We start from the raw sequence: 17008 nt of genomic DNA on the forward strand, positions 1-17008 counted from the left end.
ACTGCAGTAAATCCTTTATAAATATTGAGAACTAGAAAAAAATCTGACTTGTGACCTGCCATGCCTTTCATGTGATTACTCATGTTGATAATCATAATTAAAGGTAGAATTTTTAATGTCATCAAACAGCGACCCCTTGCCAAAAAATGACAACATGGTACTGCGCTTTGTTTACAGTTTTTGTTTTTGCAGGATGTGTGGATTTCAGTGGGTATAGGGGAGGAGTTGCTACTGCTGGCCACACCACAGGCTCCAAAAGAGGTAACATAGGTTACTAAACTCCAACCCACATGCCAGACCAAAAAAAAAAAGAAGCACAACAGGCTCTTTTGCCTAGAGGATGCTGTTTTGACAGCATTACAGATTATATCTTTAATGTTGCATTTCTTCATTTCCAGAATAGGGCCATTGTCTCCTTTATCTTGGGTCAGTGATCGAATTTGAATGATTGTTATTATCATCAATATAGGCAATGTGCCTGATATCAACTGCAGCCTGGGACCAAACCTGTCGGACCTGAATTTCAGCAGACAGTGAAGCGGAGCCTGCTAAAAGTTTATCAGGAGCTGTCAAATAGGCAGCTGTTGATGATGAATGAGAGTAATATCACACTTAGCCACAAGATTAATGTATTTTAGTGTGGGAGATGATTTTTCTTCCACTAGAAGCGTACTGATTGAACCCATTTTTGGCCAAGGAAAATTACCTCTTGAGTTATGATGGCATTTATAATAGTGCTGAGATGACGTATCATGAGATATCTGTATTCCTCTCAATGTAACAATTTGTTTGAACTAGGATGGAGAATAACTACATTTTGGTAGTCTGATATAATTCATTACTCAAATTCTAGAAAATTAATGGCCACTCTTGAAAAGGTGCTTTGGTTATCGTTAAGTAATTCTGCCATAAGTGGATGAATTGTTGTGAGCTTTTTGTCTGTCACATGAACGTGTATCGAGAGTTAAACTACAGTAAAGTAGTCTAGAATGTGTTTTATGCTGCTCATAGTGACTAAGCCATCGTCGGTACGTCAGATAGCCTACAGCCATGCGACTGCAGCAATGTTTTAATTGGTTCAACAGGAACTGGAGTTATACAATATGTAACACTCACTGCACATTCATCCAAGCTTTGTGGAACATAAAGAGGTTATTACTTGGGTATGAATGCATTTGACTTTGAATACAAGTTCATGTTGCTTTCTTCACACATAAAAGCTTGTTTCTTTTGCACTGTGGGGGGTCTGAGGTTCCCTCAAGGGCCAGTTGACATGAACTACCTCGATCATTTGCCATCTGTTCCTCTCCTCTGAAAGTTCCTTGGGGCTGAGTCATAGTGCCAATGTTTGTCTTCATGTCACTGCTCTCTGTAAACAGATTAATCACAGGGGTTCTGGGGACCATAAGTCAGGCTTTCTCTGTAAATAGACAGAGGATCATAGACCTCTTGTCTTCTCATGTGAATGTGTGTGAGAGAGAGCAATTGTTGGGGCAAGTACATGTCTTACCATATTTACATTGATGATCATAAACACAGAGGCTATAATGGTTTGAGTGAATTATCACTCTGCTCTTGGGTTTCATACCAAGCATTCTTCATCAGACACTAGGTGGAGCATGTGCTCATTAGTGCAGCATGTTTTGAATAGTCCACATATCTTGCTGCAGCCAGTTCACAAAATGTTGGCACCGTTGCTGGCATTAAGGCTAGTTAGCATTCTATACACCACTGGACAATGAAAATGAAGGTAGTTTGTTGGCTTCACAGAATCCTTGCTCTGCCAAGTTGTCAGCAGTGATGATAGGGATTTTCTATGAATGTATTACAAAATGTCAGTGGGTTGATACATAAATACCCAGAGGTTCCACTTCTAGAAAATAACATCTTTGTTCAAAAATGTTTAATAACAAGCATGGCAGCAAGCATGGCATAAGAACAATGCATGTTTACAAAAATATATCTGCAAATGTATTTTCAGAAAACACTATACATTCACTTTACCTCTACTCGGTATTAAACATCTACAATAGCAATGCGTCTTTCACACACTCTCCATCACAAAAAGCAGAAGTAATAATTTCACTAGCTCTGTGGTAGCAAATGGATCCGAATAACTGACCCCTTAAACCAACACAATCAATGAGATATGGTCAAGATTTCCATTAAGTCTGAAAAAACAGATAGTTGTCATTTGCAGGTTCATTTCAGAATAAAGTTTCATCAGGACAAAGATGTAGTTAAAGGGGCATGTTCAGAATTGTCTTTGTTTGTTTCCAACTCATCAATTAATTTGTCAAAGGGCAGAGTCCTTTCTCAGTACAATCCATCTGTGCTTCGTACTGAAGCTCCTCTTAAAGGATAAGGTCAGTGTTATTGTATTTCTTCTTATTACTAACATAGCCTACAAAAAGACCAAAACCTACAATTCAATACAATGGGCATTGTACTTTTCCCTGGACTACAGTGTAATGCACATGCTTGGGGACTACGCTGTTCTCTACTGTAAGTCGATAGAGCTTGTTGCCTTTTGAAGTCAATTTTGTAATAACTACAATGCCCCTGTTTTTCCATGATAACGTTGCTTTTTTCAATCACTGCTTTGCTTTGGGCACACTGTTGAGTAGGTTTCAGGGCTTTTTGTACATGCTGAAGAGTATTAGTTTACATTAGTTTAGTAGCACACTACTGGGAATTAAATTCTGAATTTACCCTTTTAACATTTTTGTAAAGCAGGAAGATAACCCGAAGTGTCTTAATTCCTGTTTTTACATGGTTCAGGCATGAAAGTAAACCTTTGTTTGAGACAAATTGTCCAAATCATTCACATTTGTTTTACTGGATTTCCCCTCCCCTTTTGGACAAATACAGACTACAAGGACAACCTACTACCACAAAAAATTTCTGAAACATAATGATAAAAACTATGAACAACTATTGCTTATCATCATAGTATAACTTTCCTACTTTTTGGGGCAGTCGATCCATTCAGCTATAAAAAGTTGTTTTTTTCCCAATATATTTTTGGCTAATATTTCATAAACAACCTGTGGTTAATGTACAGCAGAAGATTTGCCCCTTTCAGTACAGTTCTGGGCCATTGATTTACTATACGTGTCCCAGTGGAAAAGCCAGACTCATCAGTAATTGATAATGATGATGACTTGATAGAGGATTCAAAATGTCACAATCAGAAGCTCAATATCACTTCTTTTTTAAAAACACGAAAAAAAAGAATGCCAAGAAAAGAGGAAATGCTGAATATTTTAGTTTGGCTGAAATAGGTATTGAAACGGAGTAAGCCATTGTCCATGACTGAGTGAAATGAACTGAAGTCAAAGAAGGAGAGTGGCTGTATCTCCATAGCTTAAGCATTGCTGGTGTCTCTGTCAGAGGCATCCATTGCAGACACATTACTGTATGTTCTGTCCCTGTGTGTCTGGTCTGAGGAGACCATCCTGACTGAGGAGGAGGAAAGGGCTGAGGTCACGGTCAGTATCCCGCTGGATAACCTCCTTTCCTGGGGTCAGACTCTGCACAGAGGTGTTCACCATGCCGCACCACAGCCTGGACCACTGAGCCTGGAGTCCGAAGCAGCTCTGTCACATGGTTTTTCTGGACCAGGCCATCTAGGACACTCTGCCATGCAATGGTAATAACATTATCATCATTGTCATGAGGAAACTTCACGCTGTTCTTTTTATCATCCTTACTATGTTTTTAAAAGATCCTTGGAACAGTCAGGTCACACATCTATTTCCCCTTTTGCTTTAAGCATACTACTGGTATTCAACTACACCTAAATAAACCAAATTTGGATCATCTTGTCCATAGCAATTACAGACCCATCTTTAAACTAACTTTCATTGAAGGTCTTAGAAAATATTTATTTATTTGTTATTTTCTGAATATCAACATCTTTGAGTAATTTCAATCAGACATTTCAAACCTCAGAGAGCTACATAGTACATAGACTGCTATTGTAGGAGTCATAAGAATGAATATGAATTGAAAATGGGGGACCCTGATGTAAACAAGACGAAAGTCTTTCTCTGGTCTGCATCCCCTTAACAATTGTGTGTATTGAGCTGTACTGTATTGTACCCATTCTGCAATCTGTTAATAAAGTTTTCAATCAATCAATCAATCAATAAACAACCATCTCATTGCAGCTGACACTGGAGATTGTTTTAGATTTAAGTGCTGCGTTCAACACAGCTGACTGTGCCATTTTACTTAACCGTTTTGATGAATGGGTTGGTGTCAAGGAGTCTGCCCTGAATTGGCTCTGCTCCCATCTTACCAACGTTAGAACTATGTCTGTTGTTGTTGTTGTTGTTGGGAACGCCTCATCGTCTACATGGCGTCCCCCAAGGGTCACTTCTCTATCCTATTCTATTCCAATTCCCTTCCCAGTTGTTGCGCTACCCTACTGTCGGTCTGGGGAGGGTGTAAACTACCACATGCCTCCTCCAATACATGTGGAGTCGCCAGCTGCTTCTTTTCACCTAACAGCTAGGAATTACACTGGGAGCGTGACATGCTCAGACATTCAAGCTATCTCCCACATCCCCTCCCTGCTGAACAGGAGGAGTTGCTATTGCAACAACCAGGACTCATACCCCACTAGCTTATTTGCAGGGGTGCAGTGCTGGGCACACGCGGTCAAACGACGTTTGGGCTTCGAAGTGCGTGCATCCTATTATTATGCAAAGTCTAGGGATAAGTGCCTAGACTTTGCATAATAATAGGATACCGTTTGGCCTTCGCCCATATTACGACTGCACCCCTGCTTATTTGGTCATCCAAACTCATATTAAGTTGATCCTTGACAATCTCGGTAGCCTGCCAGTGAATGTTAAGCCTGTTGGTAGAAATCTTGGTGTGATATTTGATCTAGATCTCTTTGGATTAAGGCATTAAGCGAGTGGTTCAGTCCTATTTCCTTCAGCTAAAACACTTTTTCTTTAATTGTTTGCCAACCCATGACAGGGTTATCCATGCCTTCATCTCATCTCGTTTGAACTATTGTAACTCTACGCTTGTCTAAGCCAGAAATCCCTTTCCTGTTTACAGCCAGGCTTTTAACTATTAAGAGATGGGATCCTATCCATTTTAGCCTCTCTCCATTGGTTACCTGTATGTTTTAGAATCGATTTTTGAGCGGGATTTTATTTTCGTGGCACATTTTACTGTATTGTTATATAAATGTGGAGTTGGCATTGTCAACACCTGGAACCTGAATCAATGGGGCAGGGGTTTGTTGAAGTTGGCAACGCAGTTTGGCAGCCATTACGGGCCAAATTGTGTATTCTTATATAATGTAGCTTCGGCAGAGTCAATACCTGGAGCCTGCAGTCAATACAGGATCCTGTTGAAGTTGTCAATGCTAGAAATGTTGTCGTTGTATTTGTTGACATGTAGATTTTTTTAACCAGTATTGTTGGCAGAGAGGTTGAAAGCAGCAGTGGCACAACAGTGCTGGGCCTCCTGGGAGTGGGTGTTTCCAGGATGCTTGAGTTCAGGTGACGTGTTGTGGGCCTACAGGAAACTCAACGAAAACTCTACAGGAGGTGACCAATTGATAGGTCCAGTGACATGTCCACTCTCTGCACTGCTCACTGGAATAACATTGTAGGGTTCAGGAAATTATATGTTTCTACGTAAGTCAGGCCAAACCAGATCAGAGAGTCTACTGGTCTGCTGTCCATTTTTTGGTTGGATCTTTGACTAGTGTCTGACTAGTTTTCAAACTGAGGCCTTTCACTGAATGGGCTCCCACCTGGAAAGAATCTACTCATCAGATAAAAAATACAGTAGCATGGATACTGGCATTTTAGCTGTGAATTGGATGTTTATTTTGAAGTAAAGTGTTATTGGGGGACTTAATGCAAATGGCCATCCTAATGCTACCTTATCAAAGGACTTTAAAACACTTTGCACAACTTTATCTCCATTTATTATGGGATTCTTACAAAGCAGAGGCAATGGCTGCACTTCTAAACTCACTCAAAGGTCCATTTCTCAAATGTCCCTATTGCTCAAATCCCCTCACCCAAATGTCCCCTGCTCAAATGTCCATTGCATGGGTACATGGCTCAATAAATTATTGTATCCCGTTTGTGTGTCATCTTATAAAAAGTAAAGGGATGGACTTTCTCTCACTAAAATGTTAAGTCATCTATTAGCATTTTCATACTGTTTTCTACTTTGTCAAGCTTTAACTTTGATTACAATCATTGGTTATGAGGGTTAGATTAGGAATCTGGATGACATGTCTCTCAAATACCGTACTGATTAATTACAGAGAGAACAACCCAATTATTACTTGTCACCAACAAATGGTAAACCAGCCATTATTTCTCAGCAGTTCTGTGTCGCTAATTGAGTAGTGGTATAGTGACAAAATCGTTAACACATTTGCTGTTGATCAATATAGCCTACTGTTTTCTCCTTGTGTATGTAGCCCGCTATTAAAATCCCAAACAAATGTGGCGTTTCATTTATTTGGTCAAGTACCCACAGCTTTGCATGCAGTCTCCAGGTGAACGTATGGCGTACCTTCTCAAAGCCCTGCTCCACCACCGTTATGTTTGGGTTGAGCTGGTTGTGAACCCGCGGTTCTGTCACAGCTTTCTTTAGGTCGTAGTTAAAGAACAAGGAATTCAGAATGACCTGTAAATAACATAAATGAAACACGTCCTTTGTCATCTTTTGTGTGTGTGTGTGTGCGTGTGCGTGCGTGCGTGTGTGTGTGCGTGCGTGCGTGGACATGTAGATAGATAGAGATAGATAGAGAGAGAGAGAGAGAGAGAGAGAGAGAGAGAGAGAGAGAGAGAGAGAGAGAGAGAGAGAGAGAGAGAGAGAGAGAGAGAGAGAGAGAGAGAGAGAGAGAGAGAGAGAGAGAGAGAGAGAGAGAGAGAGAGAGAGAGAGAGAGAGATAGATATAGATAGATAGATAGATAGATAGATAGATAGAGATAGATAGATAGATAGATAGATAGATAGATAGATAGATAGATAGATAGATAGATAGATAGATAGATAGATAGATAGATAGATAGATAGATAGATAGATAGATAGATAGATAGATAGATAGATAGATAGATAGATCAACACACCAAACACTAACCAGGGCAGTGGCCGTGGTGATCTGCGTTCCCCCAGAAGCTCCCACCACCATTTTCACCCTGTTGTCTCGGTCAAAGATGATAGTCGGGCACATGGAGGAGAGTGGCCTTTTGCCTACAACAGAGGGACAGATGAAAACACAGGCAGACACACCAGGGCACAGCTCACACTGAGTGGACTCTTGAGTCATTCGTTTCTACTGTTATGGTAACCTGGCTGGATGAAGTTGTTAGGTGAGGGAGGAATTCCAAAACCATTGGTCATGTACGGGGAGCTGAAGTCGTCCATCTCATCATTGAAAATGATGCCAGTCGACCGGGACATGACTTTGGAGCCAAAGCTGAGGGTATGGAACAGGTTGCACTAATTATCAAAACAATCTGGCTTGGGTTTTTTAAACTCAGTTTATTAAGGTCACAATCCAAATATAAACAAAAATAAAAATGGGTAGTCCTGTTTAAAACATAGGATTTGAGGCATGTTATACACTCCCAGACTGATGAGTAAATGACAGGTCTCTTACTACAACACCTACATAATGTTTATTTTTAGGTGTTTTCTGATCTCTTGAAAGATTTGTTTACATCGGCAATGTCTCTAAACGGAGTAAAATAGACCCATATTTTCAGTTGTGATCGATTGAGAAAGATACAAAAAGCTTATTTGGTACACAACTCAAAATTGTTGTATGTAAATATACATCACATTTATATTATCAAAGAAATAAGAATCCAGATTGGTCCTTTTAAGATTTGTGGCAAAATAGTGTTAATAGTATTTGATTGAAGGAAATTTGATTGATCTGTTGGACCTGACTTGATAGAATCTGGCCCCACAAGAGTCTTACTATAGATTGATGGTGCTGGTGGCTGCCACAGCACTTCCGTCTTCAGCGATGACAGACAGGTGTGCGGTCCCGTGGTTCTCTGGGACAAAATAGTCTGGCTCGTAGTAACTGTCCGGGTGCGTGGTATTATCAGTGATTTTACTTCTGATGCCGTCAGCGAAGTAGTCTGACGTCATGTTGTGGATGAGCTGCATGAGAAAGAAGCAATCAGTGAGAGCGTGTTTTATTTACCATATTTCACCCAACCTTTTTGTGCATCACTGTGATGCTCTACAAGGGCTCTTTTAAAAATATATATTTATAAAAAAAATTCTATACAAAACAGACAACACTCATAAAAAAAATTAAATAATAATTACAAACACAATAAATGAAAATAACACAAAACAAAAAGGGGCATTCCATACTTTTCTCTCAGTATTTCACAGTCACACAGATTCTGGCCTCATGGGCCTCTTCCTGTCGTCTCCTCCACCTCTCCTCAAACCTCTCCTTCTATCGTCTCAGTGTATACGGCATCACATAGATATCATGGATTACTTGGAAATGTGTTTCTCACAATGAAAGTTTTCTAAACCTAACCCATAATCTTTGTTTCAAACCAGAATTCTAGAACTCCAGCCCCATTTCCTACTTATCTATGATGTTGACGATCGGTGCAGTCCTTTCTTAGCACAAACCATGCTGTTCCACATACTGGATACCCACAGATCCAGCTAGTTCGACAGAAACTGTATAATGTCTGTGTAAGCCATGAAATGTACTTTGGGTGCACTGTGACAGGTAGATTTAGCGTAGATTTCGGGGCTTGTATAGAGTGTGGTCCCTGCATTAACCTTGCATTAATTTGGTGGCTAACTAGGTAGAGCTGCGGGTATCCAATATGAAAGACAGAATGGATTGTGTGGTGAGAAAAGACTACCAACTAACAACATTGGTAAATAGGAAATAGGACTATAGGGTTAGAAAATCCTGGACTTACCCGTTAAAATAACGAACAGCAGCCAACAGCGTAAAACTATCTTTGTATTGTGAGAGAGCCGACACTGCCTGAATGTAAAAGGGGTGGTAGCTGGTAGGGCTCTTACATCGGTAATATTGAGATAGCGTGGGTCTCCAAGTCTGCTCCTTTTGGCATAAGCAAAACGGAATGCCTCTACAATGCGATGGTATGTCAGGGTCTTTTTCTCTGCTGTGGAGACACTGGTGCCTGTGAAATTGTACCCTGAAAAATGCCAACAGGAAAAATGTCAAACATCAATAAAGAATCATATTTTCTCACACTAGTCTGAGAATTATATTACAAGGTGGTATATCATTTTAAAGAGGAGAAAACTGCTGATTTATCTCACATATGTCACAAAAACTGTAAACAGTTTACACACATTAATTTAGTTTGACAGCTATTGAGAGTTAATGGGTTTGAATACGTCCTCCGGTGACATAAAATCCTTGTGTTAGTTACAGCTCAATGAAATTATGTTGATGGAATAAAATAGCTATTGTAATGGATTACATTCAAACCCATTCATTCCTAATAACTGTCAAACTGTGTAAAACTGTTTAGAGCTTTAAGATTTGTGAGATCATGTGGAAATTAAATAACTGAAATAGCAGATATCTACTATATGAACCACAAATGTAAGCTCATCTTTAATTAAAAGTAGCCTAAATGGTACCATTGTAGTAGAGTGTAGTAGTGGTTTGGTTCCCTGCACAGGAGAGGGAATATCACAGGAGGGACCTGGGGGAAACCCGACAACCTCCGGTCTGCTTGGCTGCACATGAACTTGGCTTAGCTGCTCACCGTCTACGATATTCAGTATGAGTGCCAGCACTGGGCCACTGGAGGGGGCGTCCGGGACGTGCATGGTGTATTCCCCCACGTTCAGCTTCAGTGGGCTTTCATTCAGCACAGGCTGGTATTCCAGTAAGTCATCCAAGGTTATAATTCCACCTGATAATATATATATATATAGGTGTAAGAGTAACCTAATATGGGATGTGATCACTTTATCAACTGAGTACCTCAGACAAAGAACCATGTAACTCCGTTAAGAGTTTTAAGAGGAACAATGTTTTCAAACTTAATTATCTAAATTCTAAAGTAATGGCAAGTTAGAGTGTTCATTCATAGTTAAAGACAGTAGAGGCTGAGTACTTTCTGGTCCAAGTGATTTGGATTGACTTTACAACTGAAAATACATGGGCTGTCCAAATATTTTTTCAAAATGGAGTTATATGGTTCAGTGCAAGGCCTGATTGAACGGATTGCTCATTGTTGCGTTTGTTTTTATGTTGTCAGTTTGAGTTTTGCAATGTATGCTAATTTGATCTAATAATAATGAACAAGGAAAAAGAGACCTGCTGCCTGTATGTCTTCCACGATGGTCTGTGCCATTGTCCCATTATAGAAAACATCCGGCCCCTCTTCTGCTATCCTTCGGTAGGTTTCAGCTAGTTTGGGAAATCTAACGATATCATTTTCCTTCAGGATGATTTTTTGAGAATCACAAAACACTTCACTGGAACACAAGAACAAAAGAAATCTGTAAATTCCAAACAGTGTGTAAGCCTGCAGAATATAGGCCAAACAAGTTTTTAAAACACATTTTGTACAGGATTCACAAGGGGCATTTTGTACAGGATTCACAATACATGTAACATATATTATGCCATATCATTGGTAGATAGCCTCTCTTATCATCATATTCTGTTGGCTGTCATTACTAAATGTGATATTGAATGCTAATCCACCAAAAATATTTAATTGGACATTATTCATTGGACTTGGAAAAGGACATAATTATACAATGTAACATCAAATAGCTGTTATTGCATTTAGATATTAATATTCCATTCAAAATATATTTCCTTTCCTTGCTGTTGTATTCTCACCACATGTTGGCATCTGCCTGAATGGACTCTTTGCTCTTGAAGATGGCATGGGCCAGGGCTTTGCCTATAGGGAAGCCGTCGCGAGCCAAGGCAATGCTTGGCTCAAACAGTTCTTTCCATGGCAGCCTGCCATGTCTCTTGTGTGCCATCTCGTATCCGCGGATCTCCCCAGGAATGGCTATGGATAATCCACCTGTCATTGTAGGAACAGCATTAGCAATATTTCATTTTCACAAGCTCTTTCCATCCCCTGTGAGAGTCAGGAGCAGACACTGCATATTAAGTGGTACCAATGCCTCTGAGACAAGAGGCTCTGAGGCATGTAGAAGTACTCCATTTAGTGGATCCACTACTGTCTGTGTGTACACATATCCAACAGACGGTACTGCGTTTTAGTATAGTTTAGTTTAGTTTAGTTTAGTTTAGATTCAATTAGTTTAGTTTAGTTTAGTTTAGTTTAGTTTAGTTTAGTTTAGATTAGATTAGATTAGATTAGATTAGATTAGATTAGATTAGATTAGATTAGATTTGATTAGATTAGTTTAGTTGACAAAAGTATAAAAAAACAACTTTCATTCAGTGTCAAGGACTTATTTCCATCATGGTCCTTGCTGTTACTGGGACAATATAATACACAAACAGATACAGATATTTACATGAAAACATCTTAAAAAAACATTGTCACCCATGACAATACTACCTGCATTTCAGATACATAAAAAATACTACTAAAACGAATTTAGCTACTGCTGAGCTACCACTTCTATAGATACCATGAGGTTACAGTGGAATATGTGTAACGGATGGTATCGTGAAGCGCAGTCACGAAGGGCTGGGGTGAGTAGCGGTGCTATGGGTTAAACTCTCATCCTCAAAAGATACATATACACATTACAAAGCAGTGAGTTCACTTCTTGGTATAGCGGTCTGTGCTGTTGCCCGCAGCGTGGAGAACCCGGATTCAAAACTCCCTCGGGGCATCGAAGTTTAAGGTGACGATGTCACAACCGTTACAATGGTGCCGTGACCCGGATGCCTTGGGTGGAGTGGAGTGAGTTTAAGGAGGGTGAGTGTAACGGATGGTATCATGAAGCGCAGTCACGAAGGGCTGGGGTGAGTACCGGTGCTATGGGTTAAACTCACTCTCATCCTCAAAAAGACACATAGACATGTTACAAAGCAGTGAGTTCACTTCTTGGTATAGCGGTCTGTGTTGTTGCCCGCGGCGTGAGAGACCGGGGTTCGAAACTCCCTCGGGGCATCAAAGTTTAAGGTGACGATGTGACAACCGTTATGTAACAGGGCACAGCCAGATAGTAATTTTATAACACTGACATGAAACAGCAGTGATTACAGTCACGGTACTCTTGCTAAATCACAGTGTACGCTTGTCTTGAACAGTGACATAGGAACAAAAAAATTATTATATTCAAATCCAGTAGTGATTGTTACCTTTACGAGACAGCTGGGTGTTATTGCCAAACATGTCCTCAGTTGCATTCATGGGCGCCGTCTCCCTCGCATCAATAGTCTCAACTTTCCCTGTTGAGCAGCAACAGAATATTAAGGACAGATGGGAGTTTCTTTTTTTTTTCTCTCGGTTGATTATGTCGCGGACGTTATCATTATAGAGCAAAGGGACAATCTCACCTGTGGAAGCATTGTAGATTACTAAAAAGAGCCCTCCGCCTATTCCCATGCTGTGAGCATTCAGAAGACCAACACACAGCAGGGCAGCAATAGAGGCATCCACTGCTGAACCATTTCTCTTCAGAATGTCCCTGGGAGCAGAAAGAGTCACTTAGAACCATTCATACTGTACACACATATATACATACATACACATAATATACACATACATATGTACAAATACATACTTACACATACGTACCCATACATGCACATATGAACACACACATTCATACATATGCATACACATACAGTACATACACATATAAACAAGCAGATGAGAGAAAAAATGCACATTGTGAATTGACATTCAGTTCACATTGTGGGTACAAGCATCAAATTTGGCATGAAGGTTATCTTGGGTCTACGCTAGCCGATTGAGAATCCAACATAGCCACCATTTTTCGAGATGATTGCCACCTACAATACCAAGATAAAATTTAGGAGCGAGGGATAATGGATGGATTATCCAATGGGGGGTCCGGAAGGGGGGGGTACGAGCTGGAGCATATGTGTGTAGGTTTTTAGATAACAGGTATTAAGGGTATATCCTATATAAGACAATTAAATAAAATGTGATTTCATTTCATTGGATGTGCACTGACAAATAATGCTTGTATATCTTATCGTGTGTTGTCATGTTTGTTTATGTGTTTGTTTAAAAAATAATAAAAAAATAAAATACAAAAAAAAATACCAAGATAAAAATAAACCTGACTGATATAATTTGATAGAGCAGGCATATTTCAGCCATTTTTATGTTGAATTAGATGTTTTTCAACATGAAAAAGACAAACATGCAAGAATAAAACCTCGCTAGAAAATGTGTATCTCATTCCCAACGAAAATCCTTGATGGCCACACTAAAGTTTCCAAAATCTATATAAATTGGCATACAAGTTCTCTTGGGTCTACTTTGCTTAGTTAAAAAAGAACATTACACATCGATTTGCAGCTCTGACTCTCAAGAATACATTTCTCACAGTTTTAGCCCAATCAAGCGAATATGGTACACACTGGAGTTCAGCAAATGGTCAGAGAATCTGTGTTTGATATGCGATTTATATATATCAATATACCCTGTCTTTGACTGATTCAAGCAGATGTCTATTTGATATCTTCACCTATCTTAATCTCAGTAATTCATTCATTCCTTTAATTAAAATACAACTTTCTTTTAATGCCTGAAAATACTAGCTGGGTTGAAGGGTTGGTCATTATCAATGCATGTCATATTTTAAGTATAGTAATGGAGTTAGCCTTTACTATAGGCAGCTCTATTAACTGATAGGGGTGAGGTTTGAGATTTCTTGCTATTCGAGGATTGATCATCAGATATCATCAGATTCTGATGATGGGTCATTGGGAACTCAACAGCTGATTGCAGGTCAAGGCCTCTCATCCATCTTGCTGTAAAAAAGGAACAATTCTGTTAACAAATGAAAGCAACATTTCCTTTTCATATTCTTGAAATGTTAACTAGCCCTGGTAAATGTAGGAAGATTGCCTATACCTGTAAAAGATTGGTTCAGAGTCACAAATGCATGGATTTTTAATTAAGTGGCTGATGTTCTTTTTCAGCCAAGTAGATCCAAGAGAAGTTGTGCCAAAGTGGTGCTTGTAGCCTCATGTGAACGATTCTGCCAAAGCCTACAGTTATCTGCTTAGCTAACATACACATAAATACACATACATAAATACAATATACATACATACATTACATACATACACCTGCACACACATAAATACACACACATATTATTATTATTATTATTATTATTATTATTATTATTATTATTATTATTATTATTATTATTATTATTATTATGTTCTGTCACTATGTTCTATGTTCATTACTATTACTATGTACAGCAATGTACAGTTTCTTTGTCAAATGTATATACTCTCGAAAGTCTTTCTCTGGTCTGCATCCCCTTAACAATTGTGTGTATTGAGCTGTACTGTATTGTACCCATTCTGTAATCTGTTAATACAATTATCAATCAATCAATCAATCAATCAATCAATCAATCAATCAATCAATCAATCAATCAATCAAACTATCAATAGTAATAGTAATGAATTGGTATTGGTACCAATTGGTATTATTACCTCTTCTGCCTGTACCTCTCCTCCCCCATGTTGCTATGACACCTGCATTTCCCACTTGACTTGACTTGACATGACATGCATATACACATGCACACAGACACAGTTGACTGGAACTGGAACATGATAAACTCTGTTATGTGTCAACCTCAACTTTACTTACACCCAGAGATGACGTAGTGGTTAAAGGGGAATGCCACCCATTTTAAGAATTCACATACAGTATGATCTTCTTGTGCCCAAGGACAGTCCATTGAGTGAATATTTGTGAATATGCACCGGTCACTCCTGAAGCTAGAAGTCAGAGACAACCCTCCAATCGCTGATGTCACTGGCACAGACAATGGGGCAATAAAATATTTGTGTGAGCTGAGCTCTAATTTGGGTGTAAGAGCTCACACAAACATGTGATGGCCTCATAAAGTCAGAGCCCCATTCATTGTCTATGGAGCAGCTCTAGATTTTACATCCCAGTTACATCACAGATTGGAGAGTTCTCCCTCTGATTTCTAGCTTTAGGAGAGTGTGGTGTGTGTTCACAAATAGTGACTGAGCCGTCCTGGGGAACAGGAAGACTATACAATGCATCACTGTGCCTCACTGCATCACTGAGCACAGAGTGACAGTTACCATCTTCCTGGACTCTTACTTTTGAAACAGCACTGTGCAATATCACACCTACCTACTGTAGACCTCAGTATATTTTACTGTATTTATTTACTGTATATTTTATTCCATTTTATTCTACTCTTATCTTAGGCAATTTGATTTGTTTTGTTATTCCTATTCGTGACCTGTTCTGTCTAAATGTTTAATGTTGAGCGATTTGCAGTGTCAAATTTCCCTCGGGATAATAAAAGTATTTCTATTCTATTCTAATTCTAAGAGCATACATTCTTTAAATGGGTGGCATTCCCCTGTAAGACCCCACCTCTGGAATCACTCCTGCTGGCCTGGGATCAGATCCCAACAGAACCTTCTCTCATGTGTTTCCCCTATTCTGTCTCCCTCGCAGTCTTCCTACTGTCTCAATCAAAACATTATAATAAATGGAGTGGATTGCTCACTCTACTACTAAAAAAAAACTAAAAAAAATGTACTTACCTCCCCACTTCGGAGCACTTCCCAGCGTCTGTGGCCACGGCAGCCCTGGAGTAGAAGTGGTTGTGGGGGGCAGTGAAACTCTTCTTTCCCATCCCCATAAACAGCCCCACAAACAGGCCCACTGCAGCCACCAGCAGGACCACCAGCCCAGCAACCAGGCACTTCCTGACCATTTTCCTGCCCGGGAGAAATCAACACACCTCACACAGTCAGGCGATTCTAAATTCTAAACACCTGCAGCGGCAGTAGCAGGGCAATAACATCTCATCTCATCATTTTAATGAGATCATCATGACCCACAAGGTGATTACAGGTTGTAAAACGTCATGTCTCATATGTGGCTTTTTTACTGGAAGTTTAGTTTTGATTTACTGGAAGTCTATTCCGCAATTGTCTTTTGTAAGTATTCCATGATGATGAAACACAGCAGCACATATTTCTCAACAGCAAACACCTTTCCCTGTTACCTTAGATAATCCAACAGTCGTTTTTAAACTGCTAAATGCCCTTATTTGTTATCTTATAGATGCTTTCACTGGAAATCTGCATGTTGTTAGGGACCAGTTTGGACCCATGTTTATTTCCTGTCAATTGTATTAGCTAACATTGCAACAGTAAGTATAACATGGGTATATTTAGAATGTTTATGTTGTCCATTAAAACTGTAATCCTCCATGCAATTCTGTAGCTATGGCACACAGTTGCCTTTCGAGTCTAAATAAAATGCATGAAATTAAATTAAAGGAACCTGTGGGTTGTTGCCACAGTGATTGTGTCTAATTACACCCTGGTTACATTTATAGTATTGGCATTCAGCAGATGTTTGTATCCAGAGCAAGAGTAACAATAAAATTAGCTCAAATTCTGGTCATTGTGGATAACCTGATGGAGGCCCTTGTACCAAATCGTTGTTCCTGATAAATATGATTTCATTGCAAGTGAAGAAGACAGTGTGTGGGATTTTTTGTTCCTCTGACAGTATGACCACCAGGGTGGAAAGGAATCCAAACATGAGCATGACATAAGAGCAAAATGGCCACTGTGTGAATATGGCCAATGAGGATCACTGAGGGCAAATCAATAGTGCTCAGTAAATAGCATGAGAGTAAATTGAAACTTAAAATATAAAGGTAGTCCTCAATGAATAAGTACAAGCACAAAGAAATGTATTCAAATTCAATGAGATCAACCACCTTGAAATGATTGCACACACACACACAACACAAGAG

The 17008-nt window shown here is 39.4% G+C and overlaps 1 protein-coding gene across 1 annotated transcript; it reads right to left on the reverse strand.

The window, feature by feature from the left end:
* Positions 1-2015: 2015 nt before the first annotated feature.
* On the reverse strand, positions 2016-15958 carry ggt1a (gamma-glutamyltransferase 1a). The gene is made up of 12 exons (XM_084315605.1): positions 15780-15958; positions 12528-12658; positions 12330-12419; positions 10878-11070; positions 10344-10504; positions 9787-9936; positions 9068-9204; positions 7980-8167; positions 7345-7472; positions 7134-7246; positions 6562-6675; positions 2016-3639 (listed from the first exon to the last, which is right to left on the reverse strand). The coding sequence occupies exons 1-12, from the start codon at positions 15950-15952 to the stop codon at positions 3493-3495; spliced, it is 1725 nt and encodes a 574-aa protein (XP_084171731.1). The 5' UTR covers positions 15953-15958; the 3' UTR covers positions 2016-3492.
* Positions 15959-17008: the final 1050 nt, after the last annotated feature.

The sequence above is a fragment of the Notolepis coatsorum genome, assembly GCF_963971535.1.
Source record: "Notolepis coatsorum genome assembly, chromosome: 1".
In the NCBI taxonomy this organism is placed as follows: Eukaryota; Metazoa; Chordata; class Actinopteri; order Aulopiformes; family Paralepididae; genus Notolepis; species Notolepis coatsorum.

What these genes read in the sequence shown, in the direction of transcription:
- ggt1a (XM_084315605.1), bottom strand. Translation starts at nt 15,952, where the DNA reads ATGGTCAGGAAGTGCCTGGTTGCTGGGCTGGTGGTCCTGCTGGTGGCT. An exon ending in AATCTACAATGCTTCCACAG is followed by an intron (nt 12,420 to 12,527) that starts GTGAGATTGTCC and finishes GCTGCTCAACAG; the next exon opens with GGAAAGTTGAGACTATTGAT. An exon ending in TAACAACTTCATCCAGCCAG is followed by an intron (nt 7,247 to 7,344) that starts GTTACCATAACA and finishes CCTCTGTTGTAG; the next exon opens with GCAAAAGGCCACTCTCCTCC.